The sequence below is a fragment of the Giraffa tippelskirchi genome, chromosome X (genome assembly GCF_054371585.1).
Source record: "Giraffa tippelskirchi isolate mGirTip1 chromosome X, T2T-mGirTip1v1.2.pri, whole genome shotgun sequence".
NCBI lineage: Eukaryota > Metazoa > Chordata > Mammalia > Artiodactyla > Giraffidae > Giraffa > Giraffa tippelskirchi.
Window position 1 is genome coordinate 657,419 of NC_137289.1, and position 18,181 is coordinate 675,599.

An 18,181-nucleotide genomic window follows, 5' to 3' on the forward strand; every position below is an offset into this window, starting at 1 on the left:
TTTAAGACTTTATTAAATGCCATACACTGACATGAATCAGCCATGGCTGTACATGTGTTCCCCATTCTGAACCCGCTTCCCACCTCCCTCCCCATCCTATCTTTGTATTCTGCTAACATTTGCTGTAGACAGGTTGAGCTCCCTCTTCCTCTATTTGTGGAAGAGTTGTTTCTGTGATGGGGAGAGAGCTACCGAGTTCCCCAGCTTTGCTGCACATTTCTTGAGCATCTGTTAGGCATTTAGGCAGCAGGCTGGCAGGTCAAGATACAGGAGCTGCAAGGGTAAATAGACATGTCATCAATTAGAGACATTGACTATTCCAAGTGGAATGAACACTTTTGAGGGGGTGTTGGTTACTTTCATAAAGAAGCTGAATGTGCGGGAAAAGGAGATGAGGTGGATTGACAATAACTGGTTGGCAAATGGAAACTTGGTGGGTTATTCTGGGAACTGGGAGTAGTTTAGCATGGCCATACTGTCCTGGATGATTAGTGCAACAAGAGATAAAGCTCGAGCTTAAAGAGATAGTGGATCTTGTAGGAAATTGTATAGGAATTTAGGCTTTGTTATATAAGCGGTGGGGAGACAAAGCTACAACACAGACCTTTTTTACAGTTTTGCAAGACTAGTCTGGGGGGAGAATGGAAGATGATTACTACGGAAATAAGACACAGATCAGGGAAGTCAATTAGAAGTCTGTTCAAGTCATCCAGGCTGGAGATCTAGAATGATCTGGTCTAGAATGCTAGAATGTTGGCAGTAGATCTAAAGAAAGAATTTCAAGAAGCTAGATCTGCAGATAGGATTGATAGGAGTTGCTGATAAGTTGAAGGTTGGAATATGAGTCCCCAATAAATTATCTGCAAATGTAAAATTCAAAAAACTCCAGGAAACAAATTTTTGTTAAGTTTGCAGCAAACTCTTTTCATCACAGAACTGTACTTGAACTATAATGAGGCTACACTCATTATTTGTCTTACTAAGTGTAAATATTCATATGGGAATTTGGCATTTGCATTTTGGTACAAAAATAAATATTAGTGTGTTTCATTACAGAGTGCTATTTCAGTCCCTGTGGGGTGTTACTAACATGTTCTATGTGTAAAACATTCTGAATTCCAAAACACATCTGGCCCCAAGGACTTAAATGATGTGCACCCGCTATTTTTGCAGAATTTTGCTTTAAAACTTAATTGCTCCAATGATATAACCAACTGCACATTCACTCTGAGTAAACAGTGACTTTTTTCTCCTAATATGCAGCAGAGCTGCATTTAGGAATGAGAATTTTGACAGGATTTTGGAAGAAGTAATTTCAAAATGTACTGAGCAAATGTGTGGCTATGCACCTAGGAAGAGATTAGCAAAAAGTTTGGGGTTTTGGGGGAAAAAAATCACAAATAAAGAAGCAATATAATGTGGGCCAAATTTATGTTCATTGGAATTCTGGTTGAGCTATTTCAAATCCTGAAAGATGATGCTGTGGAAGTGCTGCACTCAATATGCCAGCAAATTTGGAAAACTCAGCAGTAGCCACAGGACTGGAAAAGGTCAGTTTTCATTCCAATCCCAAAGAAAGGCAATGCCAAAGAATGCTCAAACTACCGCACAATTGCACTCATCTCACACGCCAGTAAAGTAATGCTTAAAATTCTCCAAGCCAGGCTTCAGCAATACGTGAACCGTGAACTTCCAGATGTTCAAGCTGGTTTTAGAAAAGGCAGAGGAACCAGAGATCAAATTGCCAACATCCACTGGATCATCGAAAAAGCAAGAGAGTTCCAGAAAAACCCCTATTTCTGCTTTATTGACTATGCCAAAGCCTTTGACTGTGTGGATCACAATAAACTGGAAAATCCTGAAAGAGATGGGAATACCAGACCACCTGACGTGCCTCTTGAGAAACCTGTATGCAGGTCAGGAAGCAACAGTTAGAACTGGACATGGAACAACAGGCTGGTTCCAAATAGGAAAAGGAGTACCTCAAGGCTGTATATTGTCACCCTGCTTACTTAATTTATATGCAGAGTACATCATGAAAAACGCTGGGCTGGAAGAAGCACAAGCTGGAATCAAGATTGCCAGGAGAAATATCAATAACCTCACATGTGCAGATGACACCACCCTTATGTCAGAGAGTGAAGAAGAACTAAAGAGCCTCTTGATGAAAGTGAAAGAGCAGAGTGAAAAAGTTGGCTTAAAGCTCAACATTCAGAAAATTAAGATCATGGCATCTGGTCCCATCACTTCATGGCAAATAGATGGGAAAACAGTGGAAACAGTGACTGACTTTACTTTTCTGGGATCCAAAATCACTGCAGATGGTGATTGCAGCCATGAAATTAAAAGACACCTCCTCCTTGGAAGGAAAGTTATGACCAACCTAGACATCATATTAAAAAGCAGAGACATTACTTTGTCAACAAAGGTCCGTCTAGTCAAGGCTGTGGTTTTTCCAGTAGTCATGTATGGATGTGAGAGTTGGGCTATAAAGAAAGCTGAGCACTGAAGAACTGATGCTTTTGAACTGTGGTGTTGGAGAAGACTCTTGAGAGTCCCTTGGACTGCAAGGAGATCCAACCAGTCCATCCTAAAGGAGATCGGTCCTGGGTGTTCATGGGAAGGACTGATGTTGAAGCTGAAACTCCAATACTTTGGCCACCTGATGCGAAGAGCTGACTCATTTGAAAAGACCCTGATTCTGGGAAAGATTGAGGGGAAGAGGAGAGGGGGACAACAGAGGATGAGGTGGCTGGATGGCATCACCGACTCAATGGACATGAGTTTGGATAAACCCTGGGCGTTGGTGATGGACAGGGAGGCCTGGCGTGCTGTGGTTCACGGGGTCGCAAAGAGTCAGACACGACTGAGCGACTGAATGGAACTGAAGTTATTAATAGCCCCTGTGATTCGGATGAAAAATACATTGTCATCAGCATCATAAATGTTGCATCCTTTCTTCAAAATTTTTGGTCTTTCATTTTGAGAAATTTGATTATGATTTTGCCTTGGCATGGATTTGCAGGGCGGGGTATTCTCTTCAGGTTCATACAACGTGAGTCTTTGGTTTTGTCTTTTCTCAAACTTGGAACATTTCCTGCCATCATTACTTGCACTGATTCTCTTCCCTTTCCGAGACTCTAACAACACAAATATTAGACCGTTAGATGTTGTCCCAACTGGTCCTTGAGGTTCTGTTTGGTTCTTTAAATTTCTCTCTTTCTGTTTTGCAGAATGAGTGATTTGTATTCATGTATCTAAAGTTTCACTGAATCTTTCCTTTTTCATCTCCATTCTGATAGTTAGGCATTCCATTGGGTATTTTTATTCCAGTTAAATATAATTTTCAGTTATGAAGGTTCTATTTGGCTTTTCCCTGTGTCTTCTATTTCTTGGCTGATGCTTTCTATTTTAACTTTTGTTTCAGGTGTTCATGATTACTCATGCAAGTGTTTGTGTACTAGCCACTTTAAAAGTCTTGGTCAGATAATTCCATCATCTGTGTAATGACTGTTAATGGTTTTTTTCCACGGAAGTGTGAGATTTTCATGATCCTTCATGTGCCAACTAATTTTGGATTTTCTCCTGGCCGTTTTGACTGTTAATTTAAAAGATCCTAGGTCTGGCCAAATTATGGAGAATGTTGATAGCTGTGCTTCAGCAGACACTTGACCTGGTTCAGTTTAAGCTAAACCTTCCAGCCCGCTTCTTTGACCTGTGGTCCCAGTGGCAGCTGAGTTTCTATAGCCTTTGCTGTGCTGTTCCTGTCTGTCCTGCATGTACTCCATTTAGCAGTCGATCTGGGACCTGGGCTGTGGTCTCTCTGGGGGCTTAGTAATCAAAGTCTTTGGTGTGTTCATTAAGAGCCCATTCACCCACGTACAAGAGTGGGAAGGGGTCTGATGAACCCAGGAGTTCATAAGTAGCTTCCCTAAGCATCTCTATCTCTGATTGAAACAACTTTCCAAGTAGTGGTAGGACAGAGAGAGAATTGAAAAATATTTCCTGTCACCCAGTTCACAAAGCCACAGCTCCACCTAATGGAGAAGAAAGTTCCTCTCGCTCATATATTCGACTCTCTTTTTAATTATTATTATTTTTTTTAAGTTTAGGCTTCCCTGGTGGCTCAGACAATACACGGGTTTGATCTCTGGGTCAGGAAGACACTCTGGGGAAGGGAATGTCTACCTACTCCAGTATTCTTGCCTGGAGAATCCCACGGACAGAGGAGCCTGGTGGGCTACAGTCCATGGGGTCCCAAAGAGTGGGACATGACTGAGCAACACTTTCACTTTCATATCGTCACCTTAGTCTTCTTTTGTGTTGTTGCTTTTTCCAATTCTGAACTTTATATCAATGGAATCATACTGTACATATTCTTCTGTGACCTCCTTCTTTCAATCAGTAAGTATTATGTTCAGTTCACAGTCACTCAGTCGTCTCCGACTCTTTGCAACCCCATGCACTGCAGCAGCCAGGCCTCCCTGTCCATCACCAGCTCCCAGAGTGTACTCAAATTCATGTCCATTAAGTTGGTGATGCCATCCAACCATCTCATCCTCTGTCATCCCCTTCTCCTCCCACCTTCAGTCTTTCCCAGCATCAGAGTCTTTTCCAGTGAGTCAGTTCTTCACATCAGGTGGCCAAAGTATTGGAGTTTCAGCTTCAGCATCAGTGCTTCCAATGAATATTCAGGACTGTTTTCCTTTAGGATGAACTGCTTTGATCTCCTTACAGTCCAAGGGACTCTGAAGAGTCTTCTCCAACACCACAATTCAAAAGCATCAGTTCTTCAGTGCTCAGCTTTCTTTATAGTCCAACTCTCACATCCATACATGAATGACTACTGGAAAAACCATAGCTTTGACTATGTGTACCTTTGTCAACAAAGTAATGTCTCTGCTTTTTAATATGCTGTCTAGGTTGGTCATAGCTTTTCTTCCAAGGAGCTAGCGTCTTTTAATTTCATGGCTGCAGTCACCATCTGCAGTGATTTTGGAGCCCAAGAAAATAAAATCCGTCACTGTTTCCATTCTTTCACCATCTATTTGCCATCAAGCGATGGGACCAAATTTGGAAAACTCAGCATTGGCCACAGGACTGGAAAAGGTCAGTTTTCATTCCAGTCCCAAAGAAGGGCAATGCCAAGGAATATTCAAACTGCTGCACAATTGCACTCATCTCACAGGCTAGCAAAGTAATGCTCAAAATTCTCCAAGCCAGGCTTCAACAGTATGTGAACCTTGAACTTCCAGATGTTCACACTGGACTTAGAAAAGGCAGAGGAACAAGAGGCCAAATTGCCAACATCCGTTGGATCATATAAAAAGCAAGAGAATACCAGAAAAACATCTACTTCTGCTTTATTGATTATGCCAAAGCCTTTGTGTAGATCACAACAAACTGTAGAAAATTGTTAAAGAGATTCATATACCAGACCACACTACCTGCCTCCTGAGAAATCTGTATACAGCTCAAGAAGCAACAGTTAAAACCAGACATGGAACAACAGACTGGTTCCAAATTGGGAAAGGAGTACGTCGAGGCTCTATATTGTCACCTTGCTTATTTAACTTCTATGCAGAGTACATCATGCGAATGCCAGACTGGATGAAGCACAAGCTGGAATCAAGATTGCTGGGAGAAATATCAATAACCTCAGATATGCAGAAGACACCATCCTTATGGCAGAAAGTGAAGAGGAACTAAAGAGCCTCTTGATAAAAGTGAAAGAGGAGAGTGAAAAAGTTGGTTTAAAACTCAACATTCAAAAAACTAAGATCACGGCATCTGATGCCATCACTTCATGGCAAATAGATGGTGAAAGAATGGAAACAGTGACAGATTTTATTTTCTTGGGATCCAAAATCAATGCAGATGGTGACTGCAGCCTTGAAATTAAAAGACGCTTGCTCCTTGGAAGAAAAGCTATGGCCAACCTAGACAACATATTAAAAAGCAGAGACATTACTTTGCCAACAAAGGTCCGTCTAGTCAAAGCTATGGTTTTTCCAGTGGTCATGTATGGATGTGAGAGTTGGATGATGAAGAAAGCTGAGCACTGAAGCACTGATGCTTTTGAACTGCGGAGTTGGAGAAGACTCTTGAGAGTCCCTTGGACTGCAAGGAGATGCAACCAGTCCATCCTAAAGGAGATCAGTCCTGGGTGTTCACTGGAAGGACTGATGTTGAAGCTGAAGCTCCAATACCTTGGCCACCTGATGTGAAGAATTGACTCATTTGAAAAGACCCTGATGCTGGGAAGGATTGAAGGCGGGAGGAGAAGGGGATGACAGAGGATGAGATGGTTGGATGGCATCACCAACTTGATGGACATGAGTTGAGCAAGTTCTGGAAGATGGTGATGGACAGAGAAGCCTGGCATGCTACAGTCCAAGGGGTCGCAAATAGTCGGACACAACTGAGCTACTGAACTGAACTGAACTGAATACAAGTAATGGAAACTCTGAAGTCCTTTAGCCCGCACAACCTCATAAACAATTCACTCATGCTTTTACTGTTGGTGTCAGTTTGGAAAAACATTTGAAATGTGGGAAAGTATAGAGGATACCAAGCATCCATGCTTCAACATTCTAAATTACTAAATGTTAACATTTTGTCATAATTTTTCCATACATATCATTTTTTGATGAAATTTTACAAATAAGACCAAACTCTCCTTGGTTCATGCCTTTTCCCAATCACCCTCCACCACTCTAGAGACAATGATGATGGTGAATTTTCTGTATAGCTTTTCAGAACATTTTCATTCTTTTACTAAGGAAAAATATGTAGCTCTCTTCTATGTGGTTTTAGAAAATTGATTATAATTGGTATTATTTTGTATTTATGTTTTTGAGATCTGTATGTATGTTTTGAGATACTCTGTTTTATAGATTGGTACACATTAACTATAAAGGCTTAATGATATGTTACATATGAATATACTACAATTTAGTAGTATATTTTTTACCTTTACTGAAAAATTCCTTAAGAGTTCTCAAATATGGTGTGTAACTACTTTTTTTCTTTTCCGTTCGTTGTTTTTTTGAAATTTAAATCAAAATTTCTATTGAAATATAGTTGATTTACAATGTTGTGTTAGTTTCTGCTGTAGAGCAAAGGGAACCAGTCACACATGCACATATATCCATTCTTTTTTAGACTCTTTTCCCAGTTAGGTTGTTACATAACACTGAGCACAGTTCCCTGTGCTCTACAGTAGGTCCTTGTTGGTATCTATTGTAAATACAGTGGTGTGTACACCACCATCCCAAGCTCCCTCAGTATCCCTCCCCCAATCCACCCTACAGCAACCATAAGTTCCTTCTCTAAGTCTGTGAGTCTGTTTCTGTTTTGTAAATAAGTCCATTTGTACCATATTTTTAGATCCCACACATAAGTGATCACAGATGATATCTGTCTTTCTCTGTCCAACTTACTTTTGAAGTTTTTTTTTTAAATTGAAATATAGTTGATGTACACTATTATACAAGTTCCAGATGTACAATATGGTCATTCACCATTTTGAAAGGTGATGCTCTGCAATTATTATAAAATATTGGCTATATTCACTGTGGTGTACAATATATCCTTGTAGCTTATGTATATTATACATAGTAGTTTGTACCTCTTAATCCTCTACCTCTGTCTTGCCCCTCCCCAGGTCCCTCTCCACACTGGTTTGTTTTCTGTATCTGTGAATCTGCTTCTGTTTTGTTATATTCACTAGTTTGTTGGGTTTTTGCTCTCCTCCTCGCTTGAACCTGTTCCAGTAACGATTCTGCCTGCCCCCCCATCGTTCTTATCTCAGTCACAAGTAACCCCCATATTACCGCATCCCTTCTGCTTCATGGCCGTGCGTCATCTTTTCCTTTTTCTTCCTTGGAGGTTTTTCAACAGCCTCTTCAGTGCCAGTATATGTTGCTTCTTTAGAAACATCAGAGCACTTGGTTTGTAAACTAGTGATATTTTATTGTCTTTGAATGCACAAAAGGCCGTCAGCATCTGAGCAAAATACTTGAAATTCTAGTTCCCCATCCATGTTAATCTCCAGGGTCTGCCACAACTCAGCTAGCATCTTCTCGTGTTTAAGGATGTAGGCATTCTCTCTTTTTTTCCTATCTGGCATTTAGCGTTTTCAGTGGACCTCCTTTAAATGTAATATTTGCTCTAGAGCAGTTATTTGTCCTCTTGGTACTATTGTTTTCAGTTCAGTTCAATCACTCAATCGTGTCCGACTCTTTGCGACCCCATGGACTGCAGCATGCCAGGCCTCCCTGTCCATCACCAACTCCCAGAGTTTACCCAAACTCATGTCATTGAGTTGGTGATGTCATCCAACCATCTCATCCTCTGTCGTCCCCTTCTCCTCCCGCCTTCAATCTTTCCCAGCATCTGGGTCTTTTCCAGTGAGTCAGTTCTTCCGATCAGGTGGCCAAAGTATTGGAGTTTCAGCTTCAACATCAGTCCTTCCAATGAACACCCAGGACTGATCTCCTTTAGGATGGACTGGTTGGATCTCCTTGCAGTCCAAGGGATTCTCAAGAGTCTTCTCCAGCACCACGGAGTAATAAAATAGTCATTAAGTTTTTACTTTGTTTTCTCTTCCATTTGAATTCACAGGTTCCAACTCCAATGAGACTCCATTTCATGATGACACCTCAGTCCATGAGTTACAGGCAACAAGGCTTAAGGACCAGCAAGGCTTGTGCTGTACCCACAAGAAATAACGTATGTTTGAACTGTTGTTGTTTTTTCCCTTGGTAGACACATGCAGGGGCTTCCGAGGTGGCGCCAGTGGTAAACAACCCGCCTGCCGGGGCAGGAGACATAAGAGACATGGGTTTGATCCCTGGGTTGGGAAGATCCCTTGAAGGAGGGAATGGCTACCCACTCCAGTATTCTTGTCTGGAGAATTCCGTGGACAAAGGAGCCTGGCGGGCTACAGTCCATGATAGGGTTGCAAAGAGTCAGACACGACTGAAGCGACTCAGTATGCGTGTGCAGTCAGTCACTGGAGGCAAGACCATTGTTAGAACAGTTTTCCAATCTTCTGTGCACTCGTGTTTCTTCATAGAAGAAAAAGGAATTCTAACATTTTAAAAAGGCAAAACTGTAAAAACCCAATCCTCTACAAAGTTGTGTGGTTAAACCTCAACCAAGTTCCGATATGTAGTCAGCAAACCTTTTATTCATTCATTCAACAGACACCACTGAGATCAGTGCTGAAGAGGTGGGTAGCTCAGTATGAAGGTTTTAGGCACAACTTTCCTAAGGAAGTGATACCTGAGTTGCATGCTCAGACTTAAAAATGGTAGCTGATCAAGGGAGTGGGGAAAGGCTATCCCAGACAAGCATATAAAGAGATACAAAAGCCAAAGTACCATGAGAGGTCACAGGAGGGAACAATTAATTCAGGGATAAAAGGTTTCAGGGCTTGCGTGCGTGGCATTGTGTATCAAATGTTAAGGAGAATTGCAACTAGTGGAGGTATGCATGATGACATTAGCTGTAGAGAAAACAGCTTGAGCACAGAAGTGGAAGCAGGCAGTGGTAACATGGATGAAGTATAGCTAACCTCAGAAGCATATGGGAGAGTGTCATGATCCAGGTGTTCATTGCCTCTGAGTATTGTTCTCTAGAAATCTTTACAAGGTTTCTACCTTCAGTCTTCAGACCATGCCCTGGGGACACGGGTGGTCCCTGGTTCCCGAATGTTTTAAGAGGCCTGACAAAGCTTCAAGCATCGGATAGTGAGCAGACTGACCGGAGTTTTATGTAAAAAATATTTGTAGTTTATTTTATAACCCCAAGGAAGAATATGTGGGAATAATGAAAGATGTATATATCTGTCTATCTTTCACGTAGACAAAATCCATGTAGGAGTACCAAAGTGAAAACGATTCCCAATCAGAGGTCAAAACAGATGATGATCTCTCTGCAGCCTGAACTGAATCATCCACATCTTCCAAGTCAATAAACATTCATTTGGACATTCAATACCCTTGAGATTCTTCAATTTGGTGTTTTTGAACTGATACACTCTCTTGTTTTAATAGTTATCCTTGAAATTTTACCCTGTAAAATTAAAAAAAAAAAAAACCTAAAGTTAATATCTTAATCTCCTCTATTAAATAACACAAAGACCTTATAATACTTTTAAACTACAAGGGCATTCCCTCCCAACTTATGGATGATGGTGACCCAATATATTAGCCCTGTCCCAAATTTAAGGTGTTAGAGAGAAACGTTTTTGTTTACATTTGGATATGTGTTCACAAATTCTTTGTTCACCATCCCTTCTTGCATTGGAACCATTTCCCTCTTCTCGAAATACATGTTTTAGAGGTTTATTTAGTGTAGTTATACTGATGATAAACTCAATTTTTATTGGAAAATGTAGTGCTTCACACTCATTATTTTAAACTAAATTTTAAATTGATACACACATACAAACTCATTGTTTGAATCTTTTTGTGGGCAGACGTGGATCTGTCTCTTGGGTAAATACCTAGGAGCAGAACGATGGGGTCATCGAGTAGGTGTTCATTTAAAATTAAAACTGCCAGGACTTCCCTGGTGGTCCTGTGGTTAAGAATCTGCCTGCCAATACAGGGGACGTGGGTTCAATCCCTGGTCAGGGAGCTAAAATCCCACAAGACACAAGGCAACTAAGCCCATTCACCACAACTACAGAAGCCTGTGCGCCATAATGAAGACCCTGCACAGCCAAAAAATTAAATTAAAAATGCCAAAAGTTGTTGAAAATTACTGTACCACTTTATTCCACCAGCAGTCTATGAGAATTCTACTGCTTTGAATTCTGGCCAAAAATCACTGTTGTTAGTATTTTAAATTTTGGCCATTCTGGTGGGTTTGTAAGTAATATTTCACAGTGGTTTAATTTACCCTTCCCTGATGACTAAGCAACTTTTCATATACTTATTGGCCATTCCAACATCTCTTTTACCGTGTGAAGCACCCAACTATTTTTCCCATTTCAATGTTTTCCTTTGTTTTTGACTTCCCCGCCCCCCACCTTTGGCTGCACCGCATGGTTTGCAGGATCCTAGTTTCCCAACCAGGGATCAAACCTGTGCTTCCTGCAGCAGAATTGGAGAGTCCTAACCACTGGACAGCCAGAGAATTCATCGCTTTTATGTTTAGATCTATGATCCATCTAAACTACATTTTTGTGCTTGGTGACAGATAGGAGTAGAGGTTACCTTTTTCTATATAATTACCCAGTTGTTCTTGCAACATTTGGGTAAAACAAATTCCTTTCACCTTGCATTGTCTTGGAGCATTTGTCAAAAACCAACTGACAACATATTTATGGGTTTGTTTTCTCTTTTGTTTTGGTTCCATTGATCCAAAGATCTATCCTTAGTCCAATAACACACTGTCTTGATGATCATAGTTTCCTGTAGGTCTCAAAATCAGGCAGTATTAGTCTTCTAGGTTTATGCATATTTTTTCAAGATTGGTTCAGGTATTCAGGTGTTCTTTGAATTACATAAAACATTCCATTCAACTGATCAATTTCTGTGAAAAAAAAAAGGCCTCAGAGAAGACTCTGCTTAGGACTACATTGACTCTATAGTTCAATTTGGAGAAAACAGATATAGAGACATCCTAACAATATCAATCCTTCCCAATCATGAACATGCTGTAGCTCTTAGGCATTCTTTTAACTTCTGTCTTCTGATCTGGGGTTTTGAACAGTTACTAGCACTTTTCATTGTGTAAATAAAGACGACTACCAAGTATTTTATGGTTTTTAATTCTACCATAATGGTATTCTTTAATTTCATTTTCTAAGTTGTGTCACTACTGTATAGAAGCTCTCACTGTCATCCACCACCACTCGTGTTCCAAGGCCTCAAGCCTTGCCACTGTCTTGAGTCCTCAGCCCCTTCACAGTTGAGTCTTACACGCCTGCCCCGTTTCTCCACTCCTGGGGTACCAGCCATCCCTCCACCCCTCCAACCGCTCCCTTCTCCCCAGTCCTCTAGCCCTCACCCCTCCTAGTAGCGCCCTGTTTCCCGTCCTCCAAACTCAGTCAAACTCGGTCCTTCACCACTCAGTGCAGCTCAAAGCCCTGCCCACTTAGCGACTGAACACAACGACAACTGCCTCCCTCTTCCCACGTCTTCATCCTGGCCTAGTTCCCTCACTACTTTAGTCCTACTGTGTGCCAAGTACTTATTAGGTATTCTACGTGAAAAGTGAAAGTGTTAGCCATTCAGTCGTGCCTGCCTCTTTGCGACCCCATGTAGCCCGTAGCCCTCCGGGCTCCTCTGTCCACGGGATTTTCCAGGCAAGAATACTGGAGGGGGTTGCCATTTCCTTCTCCACAGGATGTTCCTGACGGAGAGATCGAACCTGTGCATTGCAGGCAGACTCTTTACGATCTGAACCACCAGGAAAACCCAGGTAGTGTATATACATAAGTTCATTTAATCTTTACAACAGCCTCGTTGGTACCCGTTGTCATTTTAATTTCTAAATAACTTAGATAGTGTCTTCACTTGTACTCCTTTCTTACCCCGTGCAGGCAAGACAGAGACGTCCGTGTTTCTTGGTTGTGGTTTGGTCAGTAAATCACGTCTGACTTTTGTGACCCCATGGACTGTAGCCCCCCAGGCTCCTCTGTCCATGGGATTTCCCAGGCAAGCATACTGGAGGGGGTTGCTCTTTCCTTCTCCAGGGGATCTTTCCGACCCAGGAATCGAACCTATGTCTCCTGCATCTCCCTCATTGGCAGGTGGATTCTTTACCTACTGAGCCACCAGGGAAGCCCGAGGCAGGAACCAACACGGTGCTTCGATGTCAGAAAACAGGGGTGTAGCTTGGGGATTCCTTGGGTCTAGAAACATCGGGAAAGTTCTTAGGATTTTGTATTAATATGTACAGTGTGAAGTTTTGAAAACGTTTGAGCTGGTGGTGGGAGTCCGATCAAAGGTGTCTTTCGGTAAATTGTGATACATTGGGCAGGGTATTTATTGGAATCAAGCCACTGGGTCCACTCGGAAGCAGGCTCAAAACAAGCACCCTTCAAGGGCCAAAAAGCTCGCGAGGATCGTGGGCCCAGAATGTCACCGAGGCCCAAGTCCTGTGGTGGCATCTAGGTCTCGAGTCTGCTTGAATTCGAGAAGGGATCAGGTAGCCTCAAAGGTTATTCTGGAGAGGACTGTTCCGGCCTGGAAGTGGAGTCTGTTCCGGCTTCTTCGGGATTGTAGTCGTCCTCCAGCTCGCCGCCCCACCCACAAAACCCCCGGAATCCCTTTTCCCAGGACTCGGTATTGGTCCTTCCTGCAGAGACAGCCTCGCCCCCGCGGCCCTTCCACGCCTGTCACTCACCCGCGCTGCCAATTAGAAGCCAAAGATAGAGCGACTCGGCCGAGGGGGGCGGGGCGGGTACTTCCTGTAAGCCAACGGACGCACAGAGTCCCAGGCGCGGGGCGGGCCCGCGGGTGTGAGCCGAGCCAATCACAGGCCTCCAGCTCCGGGCCGTTCCCAAGGCAGTTAGTCGCGCGCTCACTTCTCCAAAATGGCGGCCTCTAAGGACGGTTGTGATGTGGGAGAAGTGGTCGCGGGGAACGGGAGGCGACTCCATCTGGGGATTCCTGAAGCGGTTTTTGTGGTAAGCGGCTAGCTAGGGCTTGATGCTACGCTGTTGGCTATCCCTTCCTTCCTGGCCCTCACCCGGGCCTCGGTTGTTGGGGGGAGGCGTTGGGCCCAATTACCTGGGAGGGGGCGCTCCGGCCTGGAGGACTAAACTGGGGCGGGACCTGCCTGGGGGGCCCGCTGTCCGAGCAGGTCCCAGGCAGTAAGGGGGGGCGGGGCCGGAGGACTCGGGAGCGGAGGCAGGGCCGCTTTGATGGAGCGCCTTCCCCCGACCTCCGCGGCCTGAGGTTCTGACCCTGCTTCCGGGAGGCAGTGAGAAGCTGGAGCCTCAGCCTGGATTCTGGGGAGGCCGAGGGGGAGGGGGTAACGGAGCTGGGGCTCAGATGTGAAGCTCAGAAATTACACCTCAGGTGTGGAAGGGCCGCGGCGGCCTGTGGCCTCGGGAGAAGACCCCATGATGGGGCCGTCGGCCCGGAAAGCTGTAGAAGGCCTTGTGGGAGCCGCTAGGCCATGGAGGCCTTAGCCCGCTGGTTGCGGGCACTCACTGGAAGGTTGTCTAAGTGAAGCCACTGTGTATTCCAATTTACTTGGAGGTACACGGTTCTAACAACGTAGAGAGTCAATTGGGTGCAGTTGACAGAGGAAGCCGGCAGTGCCGTGTTGGGAGGGTTCCCTGAACTGGGAGACTAAACCATGGCCAAACAGAGAAGCACGTAGATGCTTTCAACCCTGTCCCTCCGTGAGGCTGTTCTCGAAATAGTGTTTGAGAACTAGTTGAGTGTTGAGAGAAAACCTGATTGGTGTTCCAGGCCAGTATCACCCATCTTTCTCCACTCAGTTCTGGCTGAACTACTATAAAACCTTAATGGAAATTTCTCAACCTTTTGCTTTGTCCCGATATTGTCTTATCTCTGCCTTTTTTTTTAAAAAAATATTTATTTTAATTGGAGGCTAATTACTTTACAATATTGTAGTGGTTTTTGCCCTACATTGACATGAATCAGCCATGGGTGTTCCCCATCCTGACCCCCCCTCCCACCTCCCTCCACATCCCATCCCTCAGGGTCATCCCAGTGCCCCAGCCCTGAGCACCCTGCCTCATGCATCGAACCTGGACTGGCTTTTTGTTAATGAAATCTTCCACCGTTCAAAAGAGCCCTGTCTTTTATTTAGACCACTTTTATATGCACTGTATGAATATTTGCATTGGCTGTTGCAGTTTTGTCCTATTTATTTTGTTTTTTCGTCCGTAAAATGTGCCATGTATCTCCCAGCTAATCACCCACAAGAGACAAAATTTGTTGAATACCAGGCACATTCCTAACGCTTTTACACAACTCAGTAAGAGGCAAGTACTGTTATTCTCCTTTTGCACATGTGCAGACAGGCCCCAAGCCCTTGAGTAATTTGCCCCAAATCACACAATGTGTGAGTGAGTTCTCCAAGCTTGGAACTTGGTCAGTCTGTGGGCTCCAGACCTCTACTTCCATGCCATGCTCTGCTGCTGGGAGGAAAGGGAGGTCATTATCTTGCTTACTGGCATTTCTCCTGATCCTAGCACAGTGCCTGACACACAGTATAAACTCACAACTAAATGTCAGATTGAATTTCCATAGTGCCTTAAAATCCTGCATTCATGGTGCTCAACAAGTGATGGCTTCAGAAATCTAATTCAGGAAGATAGAGTTTATCAAGGGGATATATAAAGTCTTATCTTAAAATGTATTTTCTCTAAAATGTTATGTGTTGCTTTTTCTAGACCTTTAAAATTTCCATCAATACGATATATAAACAACCCAAATTTATATAAATATTTTTATGTTTCCAAACTAATGGGAAATAGCATGGTATTTTAGAAAGAACAGTGGTTTCTAGACCAGAGTTTGAATCCTGCCTCTACTTCCCAGATGCTGCTTATCTTGAGCATATTGTTTTACAACTTTGAGCCCCTCTGTTTCTTTAACTGAAATAAGGGTAACATGACTTACAGATTTCTTCTGAGAAACAGAGAATGTGCTTTCAGTATTGCAAGTAGATACTTACTACATATTCATTTCTGTAATAAGAGGCAGTGTACCATAGTGGTTACAAGTCAGACTACCTTTTCCCCATTCCAGTTGGTACAGTAATTGTTTTCTTTCTCTGCTTTAATTGTCCCATTGCCCCCTTGTCCATTTGTTGGCTGCTCCCTCTCTCAATATCTAGTTCAGATATGACCTCTCTTGTTTTTCCTGACCACCACCCCAGGACAGAATTCTTGGTGCTTCCATGTGTTCCCTTAGACATATCTAATGTTCGTTGAATACTTACTAGCTACTGTGTAATATTCTGAGTCTTTGACACATGGTAACTCATTTAATCCCCTGTGGAGAAGAGGCACTTTTTTTCTTTTACGGATGAGGAAATTGGGGCCAAGACAGGGGTTAAACAACTGCCTCACCGTCTGCACAGCTAGTACACGATGCATCCAGCATTCAAGCCATGCAGCCCCTGGGTCTTAACCACAGACTTTTGCTGCTGTAGTTCCTTCTCCTTGCTCGTGGCTAAGCTAATAATGTGTGCCAGAAATGTTTCTTTTCCTACAACATGACTTCTAGGAAGATGCTATCTCCAAAATGCTATCTCCTTGCCCTTGATCAGCATGCAGAACTCAGCTGTTGCCTCAGGCTCACCTTTTTAGTTTCTTTTACGGTGTCTAGCTTGATGGCTTCATAGTTCACTCCTTTGCTGTGTTTCCCTTCCTTTTTCTTCTTGCTTGGTTTTGGCTGAAATACTCCCTTAGAGCTGGTAAGCACATGCTCACTTGTTGTCGCTTGTAGTGTCCAGCTCTTTGTGATCCCACGGACCGTAGCCCACCAGGCTCCTCTTTCCATGGGATTTTCCAGGCAAAAAGACTAGAGTGGGTTGCCATGTCCTCCTCCAGGGAATCTTTCCCCACCCAGGGATCGAACCCTTATCTCCTGCATCTCCTGTGTTGCAGACCAATTCTTTTCCTGCTGAGCCATCAGGGAAACCCTAGCTAGTAAGCATGGATAAGAATAATGCTTATCTGGGATAAGAAACTGGGATCCCAGAAACTGTAAGATAATTTGGAAATAAAATGGAGATAGCATCTTCCTAAAAAGATTGCTATAGGAAAAGAAATAAGTTTCTAGCACGTGTTATTGAAAGCTTAGACATGAGCAAGGAGAATGAACTACAGCAGCAAAAGTCTGAATTTAACTTACTTGTATTGAAGGACTAAAGTTCTTTAAATTACTGGAAGGTTCTTACAGAATCTCCTTTGTTTCCATAGAGTTTCACTTAGTTCCTGATCGTTACCTATTGAACTAGCTTTTCTTCAGGGACCAGCCTGTATGGTATACATTAAAAATGCTGTTCAGTTTTATTGCTTTTCTTTTGCTTATTTATTCCTGTTACAAAAGATTGTTTTGTTTGCCTTTTAGGCTTGGGCTGTCCTGGTGGCTCAGATGGTAGAGGATCTGCCTGCAATGCGGGAGACCCGGGTTTGATCCCTAGGGCAGGAAGATCCCCTGGAGAAGGAAATGGCAACCCACTCCAGTATTCTGGCCTGGAGAATTCCATGGCCAGAGGAGTCTGGCAGGCTACAGTCCATGGGATCACAAAGAGTTGGACCCGACTGAGCAACTAACACTTTTACACTTCGGCTTACTTTATTTTGATCAGTTGATACTTAAGGAAGCATTTGTGGCTTCTCTTGGGAACCTAATGACCATATTTAGCATGATTTTTATGGCAGAGCTTGTTGAGTTAAAATTGTAAGTAATAAAATGGATAATTTTGCATCATTTTGTGGCTAAGGCACATAACTAAGTGACGTGTTTGTTGGTAATTTTTGTATTTACAGTGAGTGCTGCATGGCAGATACATAAAGCAGCAAGGTCGTCTTTCTTTCCCTATATGGAAATAGGAAGGTGGGAGAAGAATAAATTAGATACATAACATATGTGCACTGTCTGAAATGGTCTCTAACTTTTTATAACTAAAAAAGTTAAAAACAAGTCTTTGGAGAAAAAGAAACACAAGCTCTTCCCCCCACCCCACCCCCCGCCCCCAAGCTCCTTTTATGTTTTAAAAAAGCTAAAGCAGTAAAAAATCTGAGGTATGAATTGTAAAATTTGTAATGTATTCTTTTTGATATTAAAAGGAAGATGTAGATTCCTTCATGAAACAGCCTGGGAATGAGACTGCAGATATTGTACTGAAGAAGCTGGATGAACAGTATCAGAAGTATAAGTTTATGGAACTCAACCTTGCTCAAAAGAAAAGGAGGTAAGTGTAAAAATTTCTAAGTTTTTAAGATTAATAGTATATGCTTAAACTTTTAAAACATTGAGATAATTTGCGTACAGATAAAATGTCTATGTGTTGAATATTCAGTTTTATGAATTTTGATAAATGTATCCATTTCTGTAACCACTGCCAAGATAAACATACAGAACATTTCTGTTACCCAGGGAGTTTCCTCCCAGCCCTTTTCAGCCAACCATGCCCGCTCTTAGAGACAAACACTGTTCTGATTATTTTC

At 42.8% G+C, this 18,181-nt stretch overlaps 1 protein-coding gene across 3 annotated transcripts in view; it reads left to right on the plus strand.

The window, feature by feature from the left end:
- VBP1 (VHL binding protein 1) overlaps positions 1 to 18,181 on the plus strand; it is a 70,462-nt gene that overhangs the window by 35,852 nt on the left and 16,429 nt on the right. Inside the window, exons 14-15 of one of the 3 annotated variants that reach the window (XM_081563664.1) lie at positions 8,626 to 8,733; positions 17,801 to 17,925. In XM_081563664.1, the coding sequence (XP_081419790.1) occupies positions 8,626 to 8,733; positions 17,801 to 17,925 (233 nt within the window). Of the gene's footprint in view, positions 1 to 8,625; positions 8,734 to 13,517; positions 13,649 to 17,800; positions 17,926 to 18,181 lie in introns of those variants that run through there. The other 2 variants (XM_081563665.1, XM_081563666.1) reach the window with 2 other exon arrangements.